A 17,052-nucleotide genomic window follows, 5' to 3' on the forward strand; every position below is an offset into this window, starting at 1 on the left:
GTTGGCTATGTTGAAGATCCCAGTTCATACACTGGCTCCAGCATTGCACCCAACTGTTCTATCAATATTAGACTATCCAGTGCATGGCATAGCTACTATTGAGGCAATTAACCAAGGCAGTTGCCTCAGTAAAAGTTAGGAAACTATTTGAATGAAGAGAATTCAGTACAGCAAGAGATCAAGATACTGACTCTAACAGAGCAGTCACCTACGATCAACTACAGAGTAGCTATCGTAATTTCAGGTTTGCCTCACCTTCTAAAGTTTCTTTGCTATCTACACAGCTAAAAAAAATTAGTGAAGGTCACCACTAATTTCTGATGCTCTTTTAATGCAGTCTGCTACAATCACTACTAATTTTATAGTGACATGCAGTCACTACCACATATAGTGACATTCACTACAATGTAGTGAGGGTAGCTACAAGAAAGTATATATTGAAGGTCACTAATTAAAATAGTGAAGCAATTTTACAGTGTATATAAGCCATGGCGCAACAGAGATTGAGTTCTTTCTTTCCCATCAGTTTGGGAAGGACACAACTGCAAGGACTGGTACAGTCAGCAATAATTTTAAACATCTTCAAAGTAAAAAGAGTCCAGACTCCAAAGCCCTCCACTAGCTACTAAAGGAAAAATAATTAGTTCTTCACAACTGCCAAATTATTGATTTTCATCCTTGCATGCATGGCCACCTCTCCTGGATTTCTTCCTCAGCTTCATTGCTATATGCCCATTCACTGTGACTGAACTAATGTCAATGTCTGCAGTATCTATACTGCAATCATTGCCAAATAGCTATGCAGATATCATGCATGTACCGACTCAAAAGTCTTACCAGTGGTCAGGTTTCTGCTGATCTGCAGCTTCACTGGTGCCATGGCATGCAAACCACTACTGTGATTGTTTTGAAAATGTAGTGTCAGAAATGTACTGGTACTGAAATTTAAATTTTTCATTAGCTAACTATAGATACCCACAGAAGAAATATTATGAAGTAATTATTGATAATATTAGAGTAGCTGAAAACATCATTGCAGTCACTACCGCGTAGTGAGGGTAGCTACAAGAAAGTATAGTGAAGATCACTAATTTAAAAAATTCACTATTATTTTTACAGTGCATATTATATATATATATATATATCTTTAAGCCATATTGCAACAGAGATTGAGTTCTTTTTTTCCCAACAGTTTGGGAGGGACACAACTACGAGGGCTGGTACAGTGTCAGCAATAATTTTAAACATTTTCAAAGCAAAAAGAGTCCAGACTCCAAAGCACTCCTCTAGCTACTATAAAGTTCTTCACATCTGCCAAATTATTGAAATTAATGCTTTTCATCCTTGGCCACCTCTCCTCTACCTCAACACATGGAGCAGAGGATGGCAGGCTGAATAGTGCTGTGTATGGAAACATTGAAATTAGCAGAACAACAATGTTGAAGTTATAACTATACATAACTAAGAATGTTGCATTTTGAGTCTAAGCTGTCTAACTCAGCTAGCTAGTTAATGAATAAAATCTGCTCTCCCGCATCTATTTTTAAGATTTTACATGCCCCTCTATAATCTATGCTTCAACTGAATGCTGTCTGTTGTAACACTTGTGACTGGGATCAAGATCAAATTTAAAGTGTACTGAGTGTAGGCAATCAAACACCTTTGAAGACTAACTTTTTGGCCTTTCATGCTACAGTTCAGCAGCTGATCAAAACTATGAAATCAAAGTTCTTTTATAGGTGAAATGCATGTGCATGCTCTGCACACCAATATCCCATAATATACACAAATTCCATAATAAGGCTTTATAGCATATAGAAATAATCATTTCCCCTAGCAACCTGAATTTCCCATTATTTGTAGGTGATAACGTCTAAAGTAACTTCTCCAAATTTTGAAAGGATAGTATATATATATATGGTCATAAGATATAACCAAGAGTTAATAATATTAACTCTTGATATAACATTTTAAAATTTGTGGTTTTCCCATACATAGCTATCGGCTACAGATGCCCCTTCTACGCAATCACAAAAATGAGGTATTTCAATGTATGCAAAAACTACATATATCTCAATTTTACATAATTTGTAGGTGTGAATGTCAACAATATTCTCTCCAAGTTATAAATGGATAGTGTATATAGCTAGGTCATAATATATGACATTCCTTGAATCCCATAATTTGCGTGATTACCGAGAAAGGGCAACTGTTGCCCCTCTCATTGACAATGTATGGGAAAATTGCAACTTCAAAATGTCATATCTCATGACTTATATATATATGCTCAGTATCCTTTTAAAACTTGGAGAGGTGACTTAAGACATTGACACCTACAAATAATCTAAAATTTAGGTTGCTAGGGGCAACAGTCGATTTTTTCAGTATTATCAAATTTTTCCATTGACATATTGATGTATATGTTGTGACATTTTGATGTGCAGGGCACATGTTAACAATGAAGGCTGATTTTGACAATCAAAATTCTTGATCCCAGTTGCAACTGTGTATCTCAACTGGAAGTGTGAAAACAAACATGCCAGTATTGGTGGATGAGTCGACTACTAGATATATGGCCAAAAAATAGATGCAGGACAGATTCATGTAAGATCTAAATTTTGTAAAGTGGGGGGGACACTAGTAAAAGTGACTGCAATGCAAAGCATGAGCTTTCTAAGGGGTCTGGAGGCATGGCCTTGAAATTTTGAAAATTTGACATTCTGAGATAAAACTTGGTGGCAATTTTGACTGAAATTTGTTATTAGGTCACCACTGCAGCTGGACATATGCGGCGGCACTTTGACTGAAAACTCAAATGTATATAGTACTGAGCTAGAAAACAGAATTAGTAGTATAAGGTCTAAAGTACAAACAATATAGATACTGCTGGTGTGAGGTGCATGATCATTCATCTACAAAGAATATCTGGTCACATTAACTAGGGTGTGGATAGAGTCAGGAACTCTATTAAGAATTGTAGGTAGTCTCTACTCTTGACTGTTTTATTAGAGTATGTGACCACTCAATATATATGTAGGCCACTATTTGGTGATTTTCTGTTTTTCATGAGAAAATTCATGAGGGCAGGCGGGTCATTACTATTATCCATAGTAGTAGTATATGCTTGCATGCATGTGCAGGGCCGCCCACAGGGGGGGGGCAACTGGGGCATTTTGCCCCGGGCCCCAGGAGGCCCCATGAAGGGCCCCCTGAATACCTGTTTAAAAGATCGATATACTCTAATAGAGCAGTCAGATCTAAATACTCTAATAGAGCAGTCACAGTATTCTTCAGAGGAGCAGTGTAGCAAGCTTATAGATAAGGAGATATGGTTGGTGATGGGTAGTTATTGTCATTGCCAGCAGGTTGTGACCTTTTTTTTTTTTTTTTTGGTGTTCACCTTACAACTTGGGTCAAGGGCCCCACTTTAACTCTTTGCCCTGGGCCCCTTAATTTCTCTGGGCGGCCCTGTGCATGTGTGTGTGTAGTGCGTGCTTGTGTGTGTGATTGTTCATACTTGCCACAATATAGCTAGATATAGGCTTATTTTCATACCTTAACTCTGTGTAACTGGTAGTTAGCTAACTTACATATAATGTGGCATTCTAACAACCTGACCGGGGATTCTGGTACCGGTAGTTGTCCTTTGACAGTTCATTGAGTTATACTTGAGCTTTTAACTTCTTACTTGTAAACACTGTCAGAGTGTTCACTGTATAGCTAAACCTTTCACTTCTCTTGGCTACAATGCCCGAGGTAGCTATGCTACTGTACAAGTGTAACAATCTTGAAAACTGAACTGCACAATATATAATAGTTATGTACAGCAGTGAAAATACGATACATGCAGGCAATGATGAAAATAGAAAAACATTAAACAGTGGCCTTTTCATTTCAAAAATATAGAGGGGGAGGGGGCCGCTAACCCATCTAGTTTTCCTTGTACTCCTTCCTGTAATATGTGGATATGGGTAGGGACAGGATTGTATATATTCACGGTCATAAAATGTTTGAATTATGTCTATGGTTCATTGTATGATGGAGGAATTACAAACAAAATAGCAACACTGAGGATGGGGGGCGGGGGGAGAGTGTAAACGCTCAAACTGAAAGATGTCTTTTCTAGCAACATTTGTACAGTCTCGTGCCCTGACCGCTTTTTCCACAGGGGAAGAGCACCCTTTCTGAAGCTTGTTTCCTGGACGGGCACCCCACTACTAGTTCGATTTAATGCTCACTGGACTAATATCAACTTCAGCCGCTATAAGTGATTTCTATGAACAGCATTAGTTCGCCTGAGATAATATTGCTGATGAAAGGGCGATAGAATGGATGCATATTCAAGTACCATTATGTCCCATCTATGACGTTAGTATACGTCATCGCGATAACAAAACACAGATCCACAATCGATACTGTTTATACTGCTCACGAGATGGGCAGCGATCTGAAGATAGTTCGCATTTTGCTAGTAGGCGATGGTGAGTTGGTTAGATTATCAGTGATTGTTGCTAGTTATATCTGCATGTAGCGGGATGTGGGAAAACTTCCATAATCCTAGCTCTGGTAGGAGAGGAGTTCCCTTTATATGTGAGTGTTGAATTAATATGTACCGTATGCCCTGATGTGTGTATCGTGTAGTACTTCAGTGAAATGTGGGATAGTTTTAAAATAGACAGTAAAGCAGTTCGCACCACAGTACTGTGTTCAAACGAAACATGTAATTACGTACATTATTGCACAATCCAGTAGTGTGTGTACAGATATATAGTGATCTATCTCAGGTACCACCACGAGCTGAAGAGATCACTATTCCAGCTGATGTCACCCCGGAGAGAGTTCCCACTCATATCGTGGACTACTCCAGTAAGTGCTCACCACGTGGATTACATATAATGGAACCAGAAGAGGTTATAGTCATGTGTCATCAAATGTTTCATGATCCCAAAGAAAAGTTCAACCCGACACATCAGTATGTATTCTAATGTGCAAATTAATTACAGCGCCTGCCACCCAATATATTGTGAGCTAGAAAAAGTACAAATGTTGCATTATGCACATTTCTCGTGAGTGTGACAAAAGCACTTGATGATAATGATGCCAATTCCAAGCATCAGGTTTATTCAGAAATCATACGTCATAGGGTCATGAAACATGCAATGGAACCTCACCACATTCTGGAGCACAACAATTTTGATTGTAAATAGTTTTACTCTATTAAAAGTAAAAAATGTATGGAATTTGTGAGGTTGCGCTGTGCTGTGCCTGCACTACTGGCTGTCTGTAAATATGTCTAATGTTCTTGTTATGTTAGGTCAAGAACAGAATGAAGAGGCATTGATGGAAGAGATTGTTAAGGTAGCCAACATGTAGATTGTTGGGTGATTACTTTTTGTTTACAGTCTCATGTTGTGTGTGTTGTTTATTCACTGACTGATGAGGCTGCAATGGAGAAGGTTAGCGGTTGCTATACTTGTCAGCCGCCATGTAATGTTGCTAACAGCTCACTACCTATTGGTTACCCCTGATCAAACATTGTACTGAAGGTCCTCAGTTAAAGCCCGTCATCCTAGCTGGCAATAAAGTTAGTTAGATAGTTAGTTAGGGTATAAATATATGAATACCTCAATAGGCTGACCTGCCTTATGATATGGATGCTCAGTCAGAGGTATTGATTGTGGGTTAAAATGTCTCTATTAGTATCACTGGTTTTCTTGATTTATTAGAAGCTGTCTCAATTGTTGGAAGAATATGCTGAAGTGGAAACAGGCATTGAAGTGAGAAGCACTCAGGCCCGCCGATATTACAGTGTTACTATTGTCCACCGTTAGTGTTCAGCTAAAGAACTCCTCAACGTGTCAGAGTTATTTTACTTTGCACAGAAGGCTGTGCTACACCCTACAGCACCTCTCTATTCTCATAATTCAGAAAAAGTACAATATTGATTGTGTTTGTGCTGTTAGTGATTCAGTCATCTCATGTAGCTAAAGCCAGAGTGTGAGGAAGCTCTGAAGAGGATATTTAGAATATCAGATAGCAATAATGATGGAATTTTAGATGATAATGAACTCAATGAATTTCAGATTAGATGTTTTAATGCTCCGTTACAACCTCAGGCCCAGCAAGACGTGAAGAATATTGTCACAAAGAACATCGCCGATGGAGTGTTAAATAGTGGCTTAACAATGGAAGGTATGGTCTTGTTCTCCTTTACCCAACACATCCACCATTAGTGCTGTACTTGTAGGATTTGTATTCTTACATCAGTTTTTCATCCAACGAGGAAGACACGAAACTACCTGGAAAGTGTTGAGAAAATTTGGCTATTCCAATGATCTGACATTGAAGGAAGAGTATTTACAACCTCCGTGAGTCAGTGGAATTTTCCAGTATTGTTATAATTGTATGACATCTCTAAAGGTTTGAGCCTCAAACAGACTGTGAAGTTGAACTCAGTTCTTCAGGCATGAAGTTCCTTAGAGATATTTTTAAAAAATATGATAAAGTGAGGTTATTTCTGTTGTGTATTTAGTTAGTGTATGGGACATAATCCAGGATGGAGATGGTGCTTTATCATCTGCCGAGCAACAGGTGAGGCTTCATCACATGAGATCATGTGATATGACACATGCTACTACAGGACATGCACAATGTCTGCCCCAAGTACCCCTGGGATGAGCTGCGTGTGAGCACCACTGTGGAGACTGATAAGAATGGCTGGGTCACCTTGGATGGTTTTCTGGCTTTCTGGATGTATGTGTGTAGTGTGCGTGCGTGCGTGCGTACATGTGGTATAGAATTCTTGATGTAATATAATATTTATTGTTTTGTAGCTTGCAGACATCATTAGACTACCTGTATACTCTCCAGTATTTGGCAATGATGGGGTATCCTTGTTTAGTTAATGGTAATCTTACAACAGCTATAGAAGGTATGTTCACATTACAGGAGTTGATTATGTTGTTACTACTTGTAGAGATTCATCCTCATGAAAAACGGAAAAGTGTTTTCCAGTGTAAAATATTTGGTAGCCGTCAGTCGGGCAAGAGTACAATTGTACGAGCCTTGGTAGGGAAGCAGGACAATGTAAGTGTGTTCTGCTGCCATGTCATTCATAAGCTGCTGATCATGATATCAGGTGCCAGCAGCACAGGATGAAGAAGAAATGGAGATAGTGACCATCAAGGCATTACCCTCTGCTGGTAGAGAAGTTCATTTAATAGTGAGTCTTGCTGCAATTGTCATTTAACTAGTATATTAAAAATTATTAATTTAAAGGGATCCAAGTGATAAAAAGTAGTGAAATAAGAGATGAATGATGGTATTACCCTACATTGCATGTTATAACAACGATTTTGTTCAATGCCAAAGTAGGGAATTTCCCACCAAGCTATGCTGTAATACCATCATTCATATATTGTTTCACTAGTTTTATCGCTTGGGTCCCTACTTTTTAAATGTACTAGTTTGGTTTTTTGTTATAACATACAGCAGCTATACATTTGTGACTGTTCTATTAGGGTGGCTGCTGTATTTGAGTCAGCCTTTCACCTCTACCAGGGGGTGTGTCACTATTTCATATTTTTCACTGTGGTAGCATTATGAATACAGCTATACCAGTAATAATGGAGTGTGTCATTGTGATCGAGTAAGTAGATTGTTAGGAGGTGTAGTCTTGGTGCTCAGTCGTTATTAATGTACCAAGATTGTGTTCATAGATGTGGTCTTGAACCTACTGTACGACACGAAATTTTGATAAAAGAATACTTTGACGAATTTGACAAATTGGTTACATTTGTCAAATTTTAATTCGTCAAACATCAATAAGCGTCTCAAAAAAAGATTGTGATTTCTTGCTTATTGTCAAATTTTAACTCATCAAAGCTGATTAATTGTATTTCGTCAATATATTTCCTGTTGTACGGTATCATGAAGTTACAGGTATCTACTGAGCATAAACACTTAAATAAGTTTGTAGCATCTAAATACACTGTTCAAGAAAACTGATGATAGGGAAAATTAATGCCTCAATATGGTTTCATTTGCATGAAGAAGGACGAAGACCAATCTGATTGAAGATAAAAGGTAAGACAAGGTGTCGAAACCCCAAAAGGCACATGCCACTTATTGTTGCATAAAATGGTAGCCATCATTTGGCCTCCACCCTTGCAACTGTGGTCAGGCGGGCAGACGAAAAATTCATGTTTTGGTGATTATGCTGTATTTGATGTTAGATGGACTGATATTATTCTGTAAAGGTGATTTTTGTCATGTAAGATGACTCTTTGATTTTTAAAGGCGGCATCACTTGTCACTTTGAAACAACTTTTTCATACCTATGTCATTTGCAAGTTATATCTACTGGTATATCTTGTGTTGTACTGTGTCATACTTAGTGGTGTGCCTCATGTCATGCGTTCGTGTCATACACTGTATCCTCCTGATGTCTAGTTGTATTGTCACACCTAGTGGTGTACCTTATGTCATATTGTACATTACAGCTTTATGAGGCTCCTGTAGTTACAGACATGAAGGCATTGAATGAGTCACTGGAACATGTAGATGTTGTGGGCCTCATCTATAACCACTCTGCACAGGACTCCTTCAGATTTGCTGCTGACCTCTATGTGAGTATAGCGGTGTAATGGTGGTCACTTTATCTGGTGGTGTTGTAGATTTCACTAGAAAGTTTAACCAACACTCAACTGCCGTGTGTGTTTGTGGCCACACATAGTGACCTACCTCAAGTAGTGCAGAACTATCACATACAACCTGAACAGTTTATAGAACAGCATGGATTAGTGCTCGCCAAGGTCTGTATGTGTGTTTGTAGTGTTGTGTGTGTGTACTTGTGTATAGAGAATCCTGTCAGTGTAGTGTAGTGTATGTGTACTTAAAGTGTGCTCAATTCCTTGCAGCACACCTCCAATAAATCTCCAGATAGTTTTCACTCACTGTACACTCATTTGTTGTCTGTAGCAAGAGATCCGTAAGTTCCTTTGATGTGTGGCTTATCACATGATGTGACATCTCTAGATCAAGAGGTGATCGCTCCACCCTATCATTTCCTAACTGGCTGAAGTATGTAGGAGTTGGGCTAACCATTTGTGTAGGCATAGGAACCATATCTTATCTGTTGAGGAGACCGCCGCTACCCACTGCAAACACATAGTAATAAAGTATGTTTTGCTATTTGTACAATTCAATTAAACAACAACGATTCTTTAAGTAGAAGTACTACATGGTACAGTTGCACTTCACCATGCCATTCAAGTTCCAATTGTAGTCAAAGTATTCAAAGTTGAAATTGGTGTTGTTGAGATAGGTGATGGCTTGTGGTGGGACATAAGGCATTATAAAGTTTCTAACGCTACCAGATTCTGCCTCAAAGTCTGCCTTGAACCAATTAAAGATGGAGGACAAGTGAATCACCTTATTACTCTCGTCCACTGCCAACCCTACCAATAACAGCTCAGCTTCTTTTCCTTGTCATGTAGGGCACTAACCTTTCTTTGTGTTATTGAGAAATTCTTGCATTTGCCTGGTCATTTGTTGGTCAACTTTGCTATGTTCAAACGCAGTCATGCGCACGTTGGGGCAAGATATAGAGGCACATACAATACAAGAATGAAGACGAGAGTCTTCTCTAAATGAGGGGAAAGTGTACATACTACGCTGAGTCTTGTAGACTCACTTAAATGGTGTCGGATTCCTCAAATAATCTTCAACATCATCTAAACTCCAAGTTCTTCCACCGGCATAACCGGCAGTCATCTTCCACACTGGCTTGGTGGTGGAACCAATGTCTTTAATGCTCTCAATGGGGTGACAACTACATAATAAAATTACTGTGGTGACATAAATGACTTGACATACTGTGTAGCCTAAATATTTTTAGGGGAAAAATTTTGCGGTTTTGGGGGTTATCAGTGAAAATTTTAGCTTCGAAATATTTAGACCTCCATATAGTCTAATACATTTTGGGAGTGTTTGCAAATCCGCTAAAATTTTATATTTAGCATTGCTCAACCTCGAAATATTTACCCCTCGAAATGTTTAGGCTATACGGTAACTTACTCATGACAAGAATATTCTAGGATCATTTTAATGGCAAAAGCGTTGTAGACATTCATGAAGAAAGCATATAGTTCACTATGAGTGAAGTTCTTAGTGTCAACATCTCTGATAACAGTCAAATATTTGTAGAAATTTTCATCACTCCTATAGCAGTGAAAAATGGAAGTTGGTTTCCATCATTACAACTGGTTACCTGATGGACTCGTAATCAACAACATTCACACTAATCCCCTCCAGATGGCCTGGACTGATGTGATGAGATACGACCTGGAGATGTTCATCACACTAACAAATACAACTCAAAATCTGTATAACAGTTAGTACTAAAGGTAGAAGACTGTATTTTGGAGGTTCCGGATACAAGGTACAGTGTTACCTAGTGGTATTGCTATCAAGTTCCATCACTCACAGAACTCACTCACTCACTGTACCTTGTATACTTCACCTCCTCATACAATCCATCCTCCCCTTACAGACATTGTCCTCAGGGGAATCTGTGAATTAGAAATGGGTGTAGTTCATCTCAAACCTCAGGCTGGAAGCTTAGAAGTCTCTCTCCTTGCTATAAAACAAATCAGTCTGTCCAAGAGGTCAAATTTAGCATTGCATGATGGGAGCTAAGGTGTTAACATTGGCAAGGTATGGTGATCGACTGATGACCTTTCCAGTTGGACCACTCATGAAACTGCTGCACTGGACAGTTTACACAAATTCACGGAAGGATATCCAAGCCGAGCATAGCTACAGCCAAGGGGTAGCCAGCGCCCACGCAAAAACCCTACATGGTGTATTTATAATTGGATTTCTCAGATAGTGTACGAGAGTCCCAAGACGTTAGCTACCCCTTGGCTACAGCATACGTATATTATCTATGCTAGCAGCCATACTATGATAGGCACAGAAGCTAGGAACACTTGCTAGTGCATGGCGTGTACAGCTTACCTCGTTCCACAATTCGTATGATGTTTTCAAGTCATCATTAGCATACACAAGAGCTGTAAATAACGTGGTTAGGATCGCCAGTGAGTTGCAAGGGGAACGCATTTCTCGTATACACCTCGGGCTAGTATCACGTGACAAAATTAACAATATGATCACGAACGCTTAATTGGAGTGTTTCACTGAGTTTGGGTGTTGCTAGCTAGTAGCTATAGCTAGCTGTAATTTAGTTGCTTTATAATAGTTATAGTTCAGTAGTTGCTAAAGGTAGTTATATAGAGTAGTTAAATACTTTTTTGCTATTAGATAATTTGTACTGTGTATTATTTGACTTGTACAGTAAGAACAGCTATTCCAATTGTCAAGTCTAAATGAAATTAATTAGATGGTACAATTACATGTCACTTGACCATTCAAGTTCCAGTCATAGCTAAAATACTTAAAGTCAACATCAGTGTTGTTTAGGTAACTGACTACATCAGCTGGAGCATATTGCATGATGAAATCCTTGACACTTCCAGCATGACGAATGAAGTCACCACTAAACCAGTTGAAGATTGAGGACAAGTGAACTGTCTTTGAGCTCTTATCCATGGCCAATCCTAATAGGTGCAATTTTAGCAACAAAGTAATATGTTGGTTAAGCTATATATACCAACCTTTCTTGGTGTTCTTTAGAAATGTCTCCATTTGACTTGTCATCTGCTCATCAACCGTACTTGGTTCAAATGCACCCATCAACACATTTGGACATGATATTGAGGCACACACTATACATGCATGAAGACGAGGGTCCTCCCTTGTAAGATACAGAGCATTAGAAAGGGTTGATGCAAATTAGGTCTACATACTGAAATGGTTTTGGATTCCTTAAGTAGTTTTCTACTTCATCCAAACTCCAACTCTTTCCAGCTGCATATCCAGCAGTTTTCGTCCAAACAGGACTCAATAAGGAGCTGATGTCTCTGATGCTCTTGATGGGTGTACAGCTACAAAAGGGTGACTACAATGATCTGATTAGACAAGTGTCACTGTACTAAAACAATGCATGCAAGAAGTGTTAGATAATAATAATAATTATAATAATACAGTACACACTAACTGAACATTATGTCAGAATATACAGTGAAGAATCAATCATCCAAACTAGTGCATAAAATGAATGTACTGCATTAGTTCAATGGTTCAAAGGATACATTATTCGAATGACATAGGTGAAGTTCGAATTTTGCACACGTGCAACCTGCATATATTAGCAAACAGAAGACTGCAAGAATCCAACTGCTCATTACACAATTAACAATTTTTGCCATGGCAGTCACAATTTTTGCCATGGCAGTCATGTACTACTGTAAGGTCTTTTAGCAGCATGCAGCTACATCTTGTTTTGCATTTTCTCCAGCTGCTATATCAGTCTTGTTAAACAGACGAGTAATAGTGTTAATGCGAGAAATTCCATTTTCAAAGGGAGCCAAAACGACAACTGTTAATGATTATAAACTACAATACATTCAAAGTTATGCCAATTGCATAATATGTATCTGTAGCTATAGCTACATACACCTGCAATATTCATCAAAGCTTCGAATGTTGCATTCAAACTTTTGAAGCATAAAATTGACATTCGTTTATGCACTAATCCAAACTAATGTAGGTATTTGTAATACACAAAATCAAGCAGTTTATGAGCTAATAGAACACACATTCTAATTGAACAGTCACTCTTAAAATTCATCCAACTCATCACTGCACACCCAGTCAAACTCAACACTTGGCCAAGATACAAAAAGTGTATGCTTCCTTCATTTTGAAACTACTGTTGTTTTCTCTTTCTCTGGAATCACTCATTACAAGCGTAAGTTAAGAGGTACAGTGCATACTCGTATATTATCAATGGGTAGTATAAGGCACTGATACAATTTGAATAAATTCATGACTTTTAGGAGATTGTAACAGCTTCTGATAAAATAAACACAATATCTACAGTAGGACTTAGTGATACAACTATGATATAACCATCTGAATAAAAAGATAGCAAAATGTTCATTACTAAGAACTAACATTTGATACTCAGTCAACATGTACAGATCAGTTGTTTATCAAGGACAACCATGCAGTACCCTATTATCCAGTGTTGCATAGTGTATGGCACAAGTGTAGATATATATATATATATATATATATATATATAGACTGACATACTTGTCACAAGAATGGTCTAGGATCATTTTAATTGCAAAAGCATTGTAGACGTTCATGAAGAAAGCATATAGTTCACTACGGGTGAAGTTTTTAGTGTCAACATCTCTGATAACAATCAAATATTTGTAGAAATTTTCATCACTCCTACAGCAGTGAAAGATGAAGTTGGTTTCCATCACTAGCTACTACTCAGTGGTTACCTGATGGACTCATAATCAACAACATTCACACTAATCCCCTCCAGATGACCTGGACTGATGTGATGAGATACGACCTGGATTATTAATTAAACACTGTATAATCGACACACACGTAGGGATGATAGCAGCCTTCATATTTGTAATTGTAAGGCTAGCTCACTTCATCCCAAAATTCGTATGATGTTTTCAAGTCGCTACCGGTAGCAAAAGTCGCACAAAATACTGTAATGAGAGTCAGGAAGAGAGCCATTCTGAATTTTATTCACTGTACCATACCGGGAAAACCATACCATAGTCTATGACCAAACCACATGAGTAATGTACATCACGTGACTTAATAACCACGGTAACGCAAGTAAACACATGTGATGGGTAGCGCTCCATCCAAGAAGAGTACTGTGCGAGTAATCAAGGAACAACCTGAAACTAGTAAAGTACCCTCCGTGAACAACAGGGCATGGGAACAGGAAGAAGACTCGAGCCCTATCACTGCAGTAACACAAGAAGAGTTGTTTGAACGTCTTGCTGTGAGCCAGGAAAAGGCGAGGGAGGCAGAAAGTCGGGCATCAGAAGCAAATGATAAGGTACGTGCTTGGTGGTGTTTATGCCTCCCGCTGCTTCTTAGATATTTATAATAAATTTCATTCGTATTTAGAAATATGTGTAAAGTACACTAATTATTTTTGTTTGTTTACGTGTATGCCAGACACTTTAACCATGCAGCAGTCCGAACTGGTGGCTTCTTATCTTGCTTATTCATAATTTTATGTTTCAGACTCATTGCTATATCTCGATCACCACTTAAATTTTAGTCATTATTTATGGCACCATGCAAGCTTCCACCTTTGTTTCAATATCACTGTGTTTTATGGAAATAATGAACTAACTAGTTAGGAGGCAGGCTAGATGGACTGAAGACCTGGGCTTTCAGAGGAGTATCCAGGATTTTTCCAGGCGAGTTGTACAAGCAGGGGTACACACCCCCAGCTGTTAACAGATTATGTACACTAAAATGTTTACCTAACCTAATTTCAAGGACTTAGACTTAATGTTTATGCCTGACAATAGTCCTATCAATTTAGCTGCATGACCATTCAAGCTGAGTAATAATAATAATAATGGAGAGAAACACTCTTGTTAGAATACATCTGACTGTTCTATTAGAGTATATCAATCTTCAAAAAAAAATTTATCCACTTTTGAGTTTCCTATTACACCTGTTCACATTTGTTCTGAGTGTTTGTACTGCCAAACTATGATAATACGGTGTTTCTGCTGCAAGCCTACAAGTTATAATTTCAGATGGGGTTTCCTAAACCCCAGGATAGTGATTAAAATACTCTAATAGAGCATTCAACAAACTCTAATAAAACAGTCAGGTACATGTTGTCAAGTTGTGATGAATAATGAGCTGCCCACCCACATTGGAATAGGTGATCTGAAACATCAATAGTGGCCTTATAAAACTAAAAAATTGTCAAGAGCACATGTAGTTTTTTATTTGTTATTTTGTTGATGTTTAGTTACAGTTGATGACTGCAGAGAGAGATGCTCTGTTTGATCAACTGAAGAACATTCAGCAGACAAGCACACACAGTGGAGCTCAGGAACAGGTAAACCACACAGTAATGGCATAAATGACAATGTACTGTAGGGCTATTTTTGAGAGTTAAAACAGTATGTACAATAACAAGTTCAGCTTTTGAGGACAAAATGGTATAGCCACACTTCTCAAACACTCTTGGTGCACTGGTAAACTGCTGATGTACCTTGTCTCAGTCAAGGAGCAGCTGATTTCTTATCATGCTGTTTTGCACATAAGACAGGTTGGGATTTGTACTTGTTAATGTAGCACACCTTGCTAAGCTACAGGCAGGACCATCAGGTATCTGGTAAACCAAGACACCTAGAACAGTTGTTCCCAACTTCCGAGGTGTATGGCACTATATGTATCTCTACAAGCTGAACAGCATTGTTCAGAGTTTAAAATGCAGACAGGGAATTATTTATGAAGAGGATTTTTTAGCATGGTCTAATAACTACTGCATTGATTTTAGTGTGCTTACACATGTGCATACTACAAACACCAGTGACAGATCTAGATGGGTTTTTGTGGTTTCAGTTGAAACCTCTTATTATGTTTAGCTCAGTAGCAGTAGCTAGCTCAGTATAGCTATACTGTTGCTGTGGTTTATCCCCCTAGGTACTACTTAATATTCCTCAGAAAAACTTTACCTTTCCATAACACAATTGATATACTCTAATAGAGCAGTCAAGCCTGTACCCCAAACTCTATTCCCTAGCAAAAACATTACAATCTCAGAAATCTCCCTTTCAAAATTTGCCACTGCACATGCATGCACACATTCGGCATGTTTAACACTAATGGTGATCATGATAATGTCACTAAACATTTCAGGTTGTGAAAAAGTTGCAAGATGATGTGATAAAGTTGCAAAATGACATGGTTGTCATGGTGAGTAACAACTACTTCTTATTTTGTGGTTCACCATGGTTACACTTAGCAACAGAGACATAAACAGAAACTTAAAAAACTCCGAGCATCCTCAGCTGAATCAAGAACCGAATCAGCGCTGGCAGTATTTGCACTAAAGGATCAAAATGTTAAACTATCTGAAGAGAATACTTCACTACTGGGTGATAACTACTTTATACAAATCATTAATTTACCTTGTCTCCTCTAGAAAGAGTGAGGAAACTTCAAGACGAGAATGATAGTTTATCACGACATGCCAGTGCCTCCTCCAGTAGGACACAACACAGCACAGATCATGAGCAGCCATTACGAGACCAGCACATGCAGCTAATACTGGACTTGTCCCAGCAGGTGAGTTGAGGAAGAGGGATCACCTCTCTCTCTCTCTCTCTCACTCATTTCACTCACTCACACACACACACACACACACACACACACACACACATACACACACACACACACATACACACACACACACCATAATACCAATGGTGTGTTAATTATTTGTCCAATCATAAGTCTTAGCTATATTATTAATGATGACATCATCAGGTATCTTCATTGGATGAGGAATTAAGTCAAGCTAGACAATTGATCAGACAGTTACAAGCAGAGAAGCAGACATAACAGTGACCACATCACTACTACCTGCTGTCAGTGGAGGATCCAGGGGAGAACCATCAATGAGACCTCATGTAGTGGTTGTAAACACACACAAGTTTTTATAATATTGTTTACAATAGCTACACAGGTACTAGCAAAGTGTGTAAAAGTGTCACAAAAACTACCAGTTTATATGTTTGAGCTTCAGATTTTTTTTGTTTGATCTTTAAATGTTTGTGTCATCATGATTGTTTATGTCAAACTTCAGATCAGAAGTATGAAATATGGCAGGAGGTTTGTCACCATCTCCCTTGCTAATCCTTTTATCAGTTGAACCACCTAGTACAGAGTATATTATTGTCTCACGCTCCTCTCCATTTACATGATAATTAAAATCATCCTTATCAATGATTTTCGGAATGTACCAGAATGGATTCTGCACACATTTTCATTTTAAACTTAAAAAAAAACACGTTAACTTACTTTATGATTAGGGTCGTCAATTGATGTCTGAGCTGATGGTTTAGAGTCATC

General features: G+C 38.4%; 4 protein-coding genes across 4 annotated transcripts; 2 read left to right on the forward strand and 2 right to left on the reverse strand.

Moving 5' to 3' along the window:
• Window positions 1-4,344: 4,344 nt before the first annotated feature.
• LOC136260958 (mitochondrial Rho GTPase 1-A-like) lies at window positions 4,345-9,234 on the forward strand. Its single transcript, XM_066054883.1, has 21 exons — window positions 4,345-4,481; window positions 4,532-4,590; window positions 4,785-4,866; window positions 5,315-5,358; window positions 5,403-5,456; window positions 5,504-5,584; window positions 5,633-5,668; window positions 5,727-5,777; window positions 5,832-5,933; window positions 5,985-6,192; window positions 6,248-6,368; window positions 6,421-6,505; window positions 6,556-6,591; window positions 6,641-6,753; window positions 6,834-6,931; window positions 6,977-7,086; window positions 7,139-7,222; window positions 8,502-8,627; window positions 8,676-8,813; window positions 8,919-8,989; window positions 9,037-9,234. The coding sequence occupies exons 1-21, from the start codon at window positions 4,364-4,366 to the stop codon at window positions 9,170-9,172; spliced, it is 1,953 nt and encodes a 650-aa protein (XP_065910955.1). The 5' UTR covers window positions 4,345-4,363; the 3' UTR covers window positions 9,173-9,234.
• On the reverse strand, window positions 9,168-11,168 carry LOC136260959 (uncharacterized). The gene is made up of 6 exons (XM_066054884.1): window positions 11,020-11,168; window positions 10,271-10,344; window positions 10,078-10,221; window positions 9,695-9,832; window positions 9,507-9,646; window positions 9,168-9,458 (listed from the first exon to the last, which is right to left on the reverse strand). The coding sequence occupies exons 1-6, from the start codon at window positions 11,119-11,121 to the stop codon at window positions 9,238-9,240; spliced, it is 819 nt and encodes a 272-aa protein (XP_065910956.1). The 5' UTR covers window positions 11,122-11,168; the 3' UTR covers window positions 9,168-9,237.
• A 122-nt stretch (window positions 11,169-11,290) lies between these two features.
• Window positions 11,291-13,737, reverse strand: LOC136262489 (uncharacterized). Its single transcript, XM_066056784.1, has 6 exons — window positions 13,579-13,737; window positions 13,419-13,492; window positions 13,219-13,362; window positions 11,868-12,005; window positions 11,676-11,815; window positions 11,291-11,618 (listed from the first exon to the last, which is right to left on the reverse strand). Exons 1-6 carry the CDS (start codon window positions 13,666-13,668, stop codon window positions 11,398-11,400), a joined length of 807 nt encoding a protein of 268 aa, XP_065912856.1. The 5' UTR covers window positions 13,669-13,737; the 3' UTR covers window positions 11,291-11,397.
• On the forward strand, window positions 13,735-16,869 carry LOC136262493 (coiled-coil domain-containing protein 192-like). Its single transcript, XM_066056787.1, has 6 exons — window positions 13,735-14,002; window positions 14,942-15,031; window positions 15,838-15,894; window positions 15,944-16,076; window positions 16,124-16,266; window positions 16,468-16,869. Exons 1-6 carry the CDS (start codon window positions 13,787-13,789, stop codon window positions 16,540-16,542), a joined length of 714 nt encoding a protein of 237 aa, XP_065912859.1. The 5' UTR covers window positions 13,735-13,786; the 3' UTR covers window positions 16,543-16,869.
• Window positions 16,870-17,052: the final 183 nt, after the last annotated feature.

Source organism: Dysidea avara, chromosome 7, assembly GCF_963678975.1.
Source record: "Dysidea avara chromosome 7, odDysAvar1.4, whole genome shotgun sequence".
Taxonomy (NCBI): domain Eukaryota; kingdom Metazoa; phylum Porifera; class Demospongiae; order Dictyoceratida; family Dysideidae; genus Dysidea; species Dysidea avara.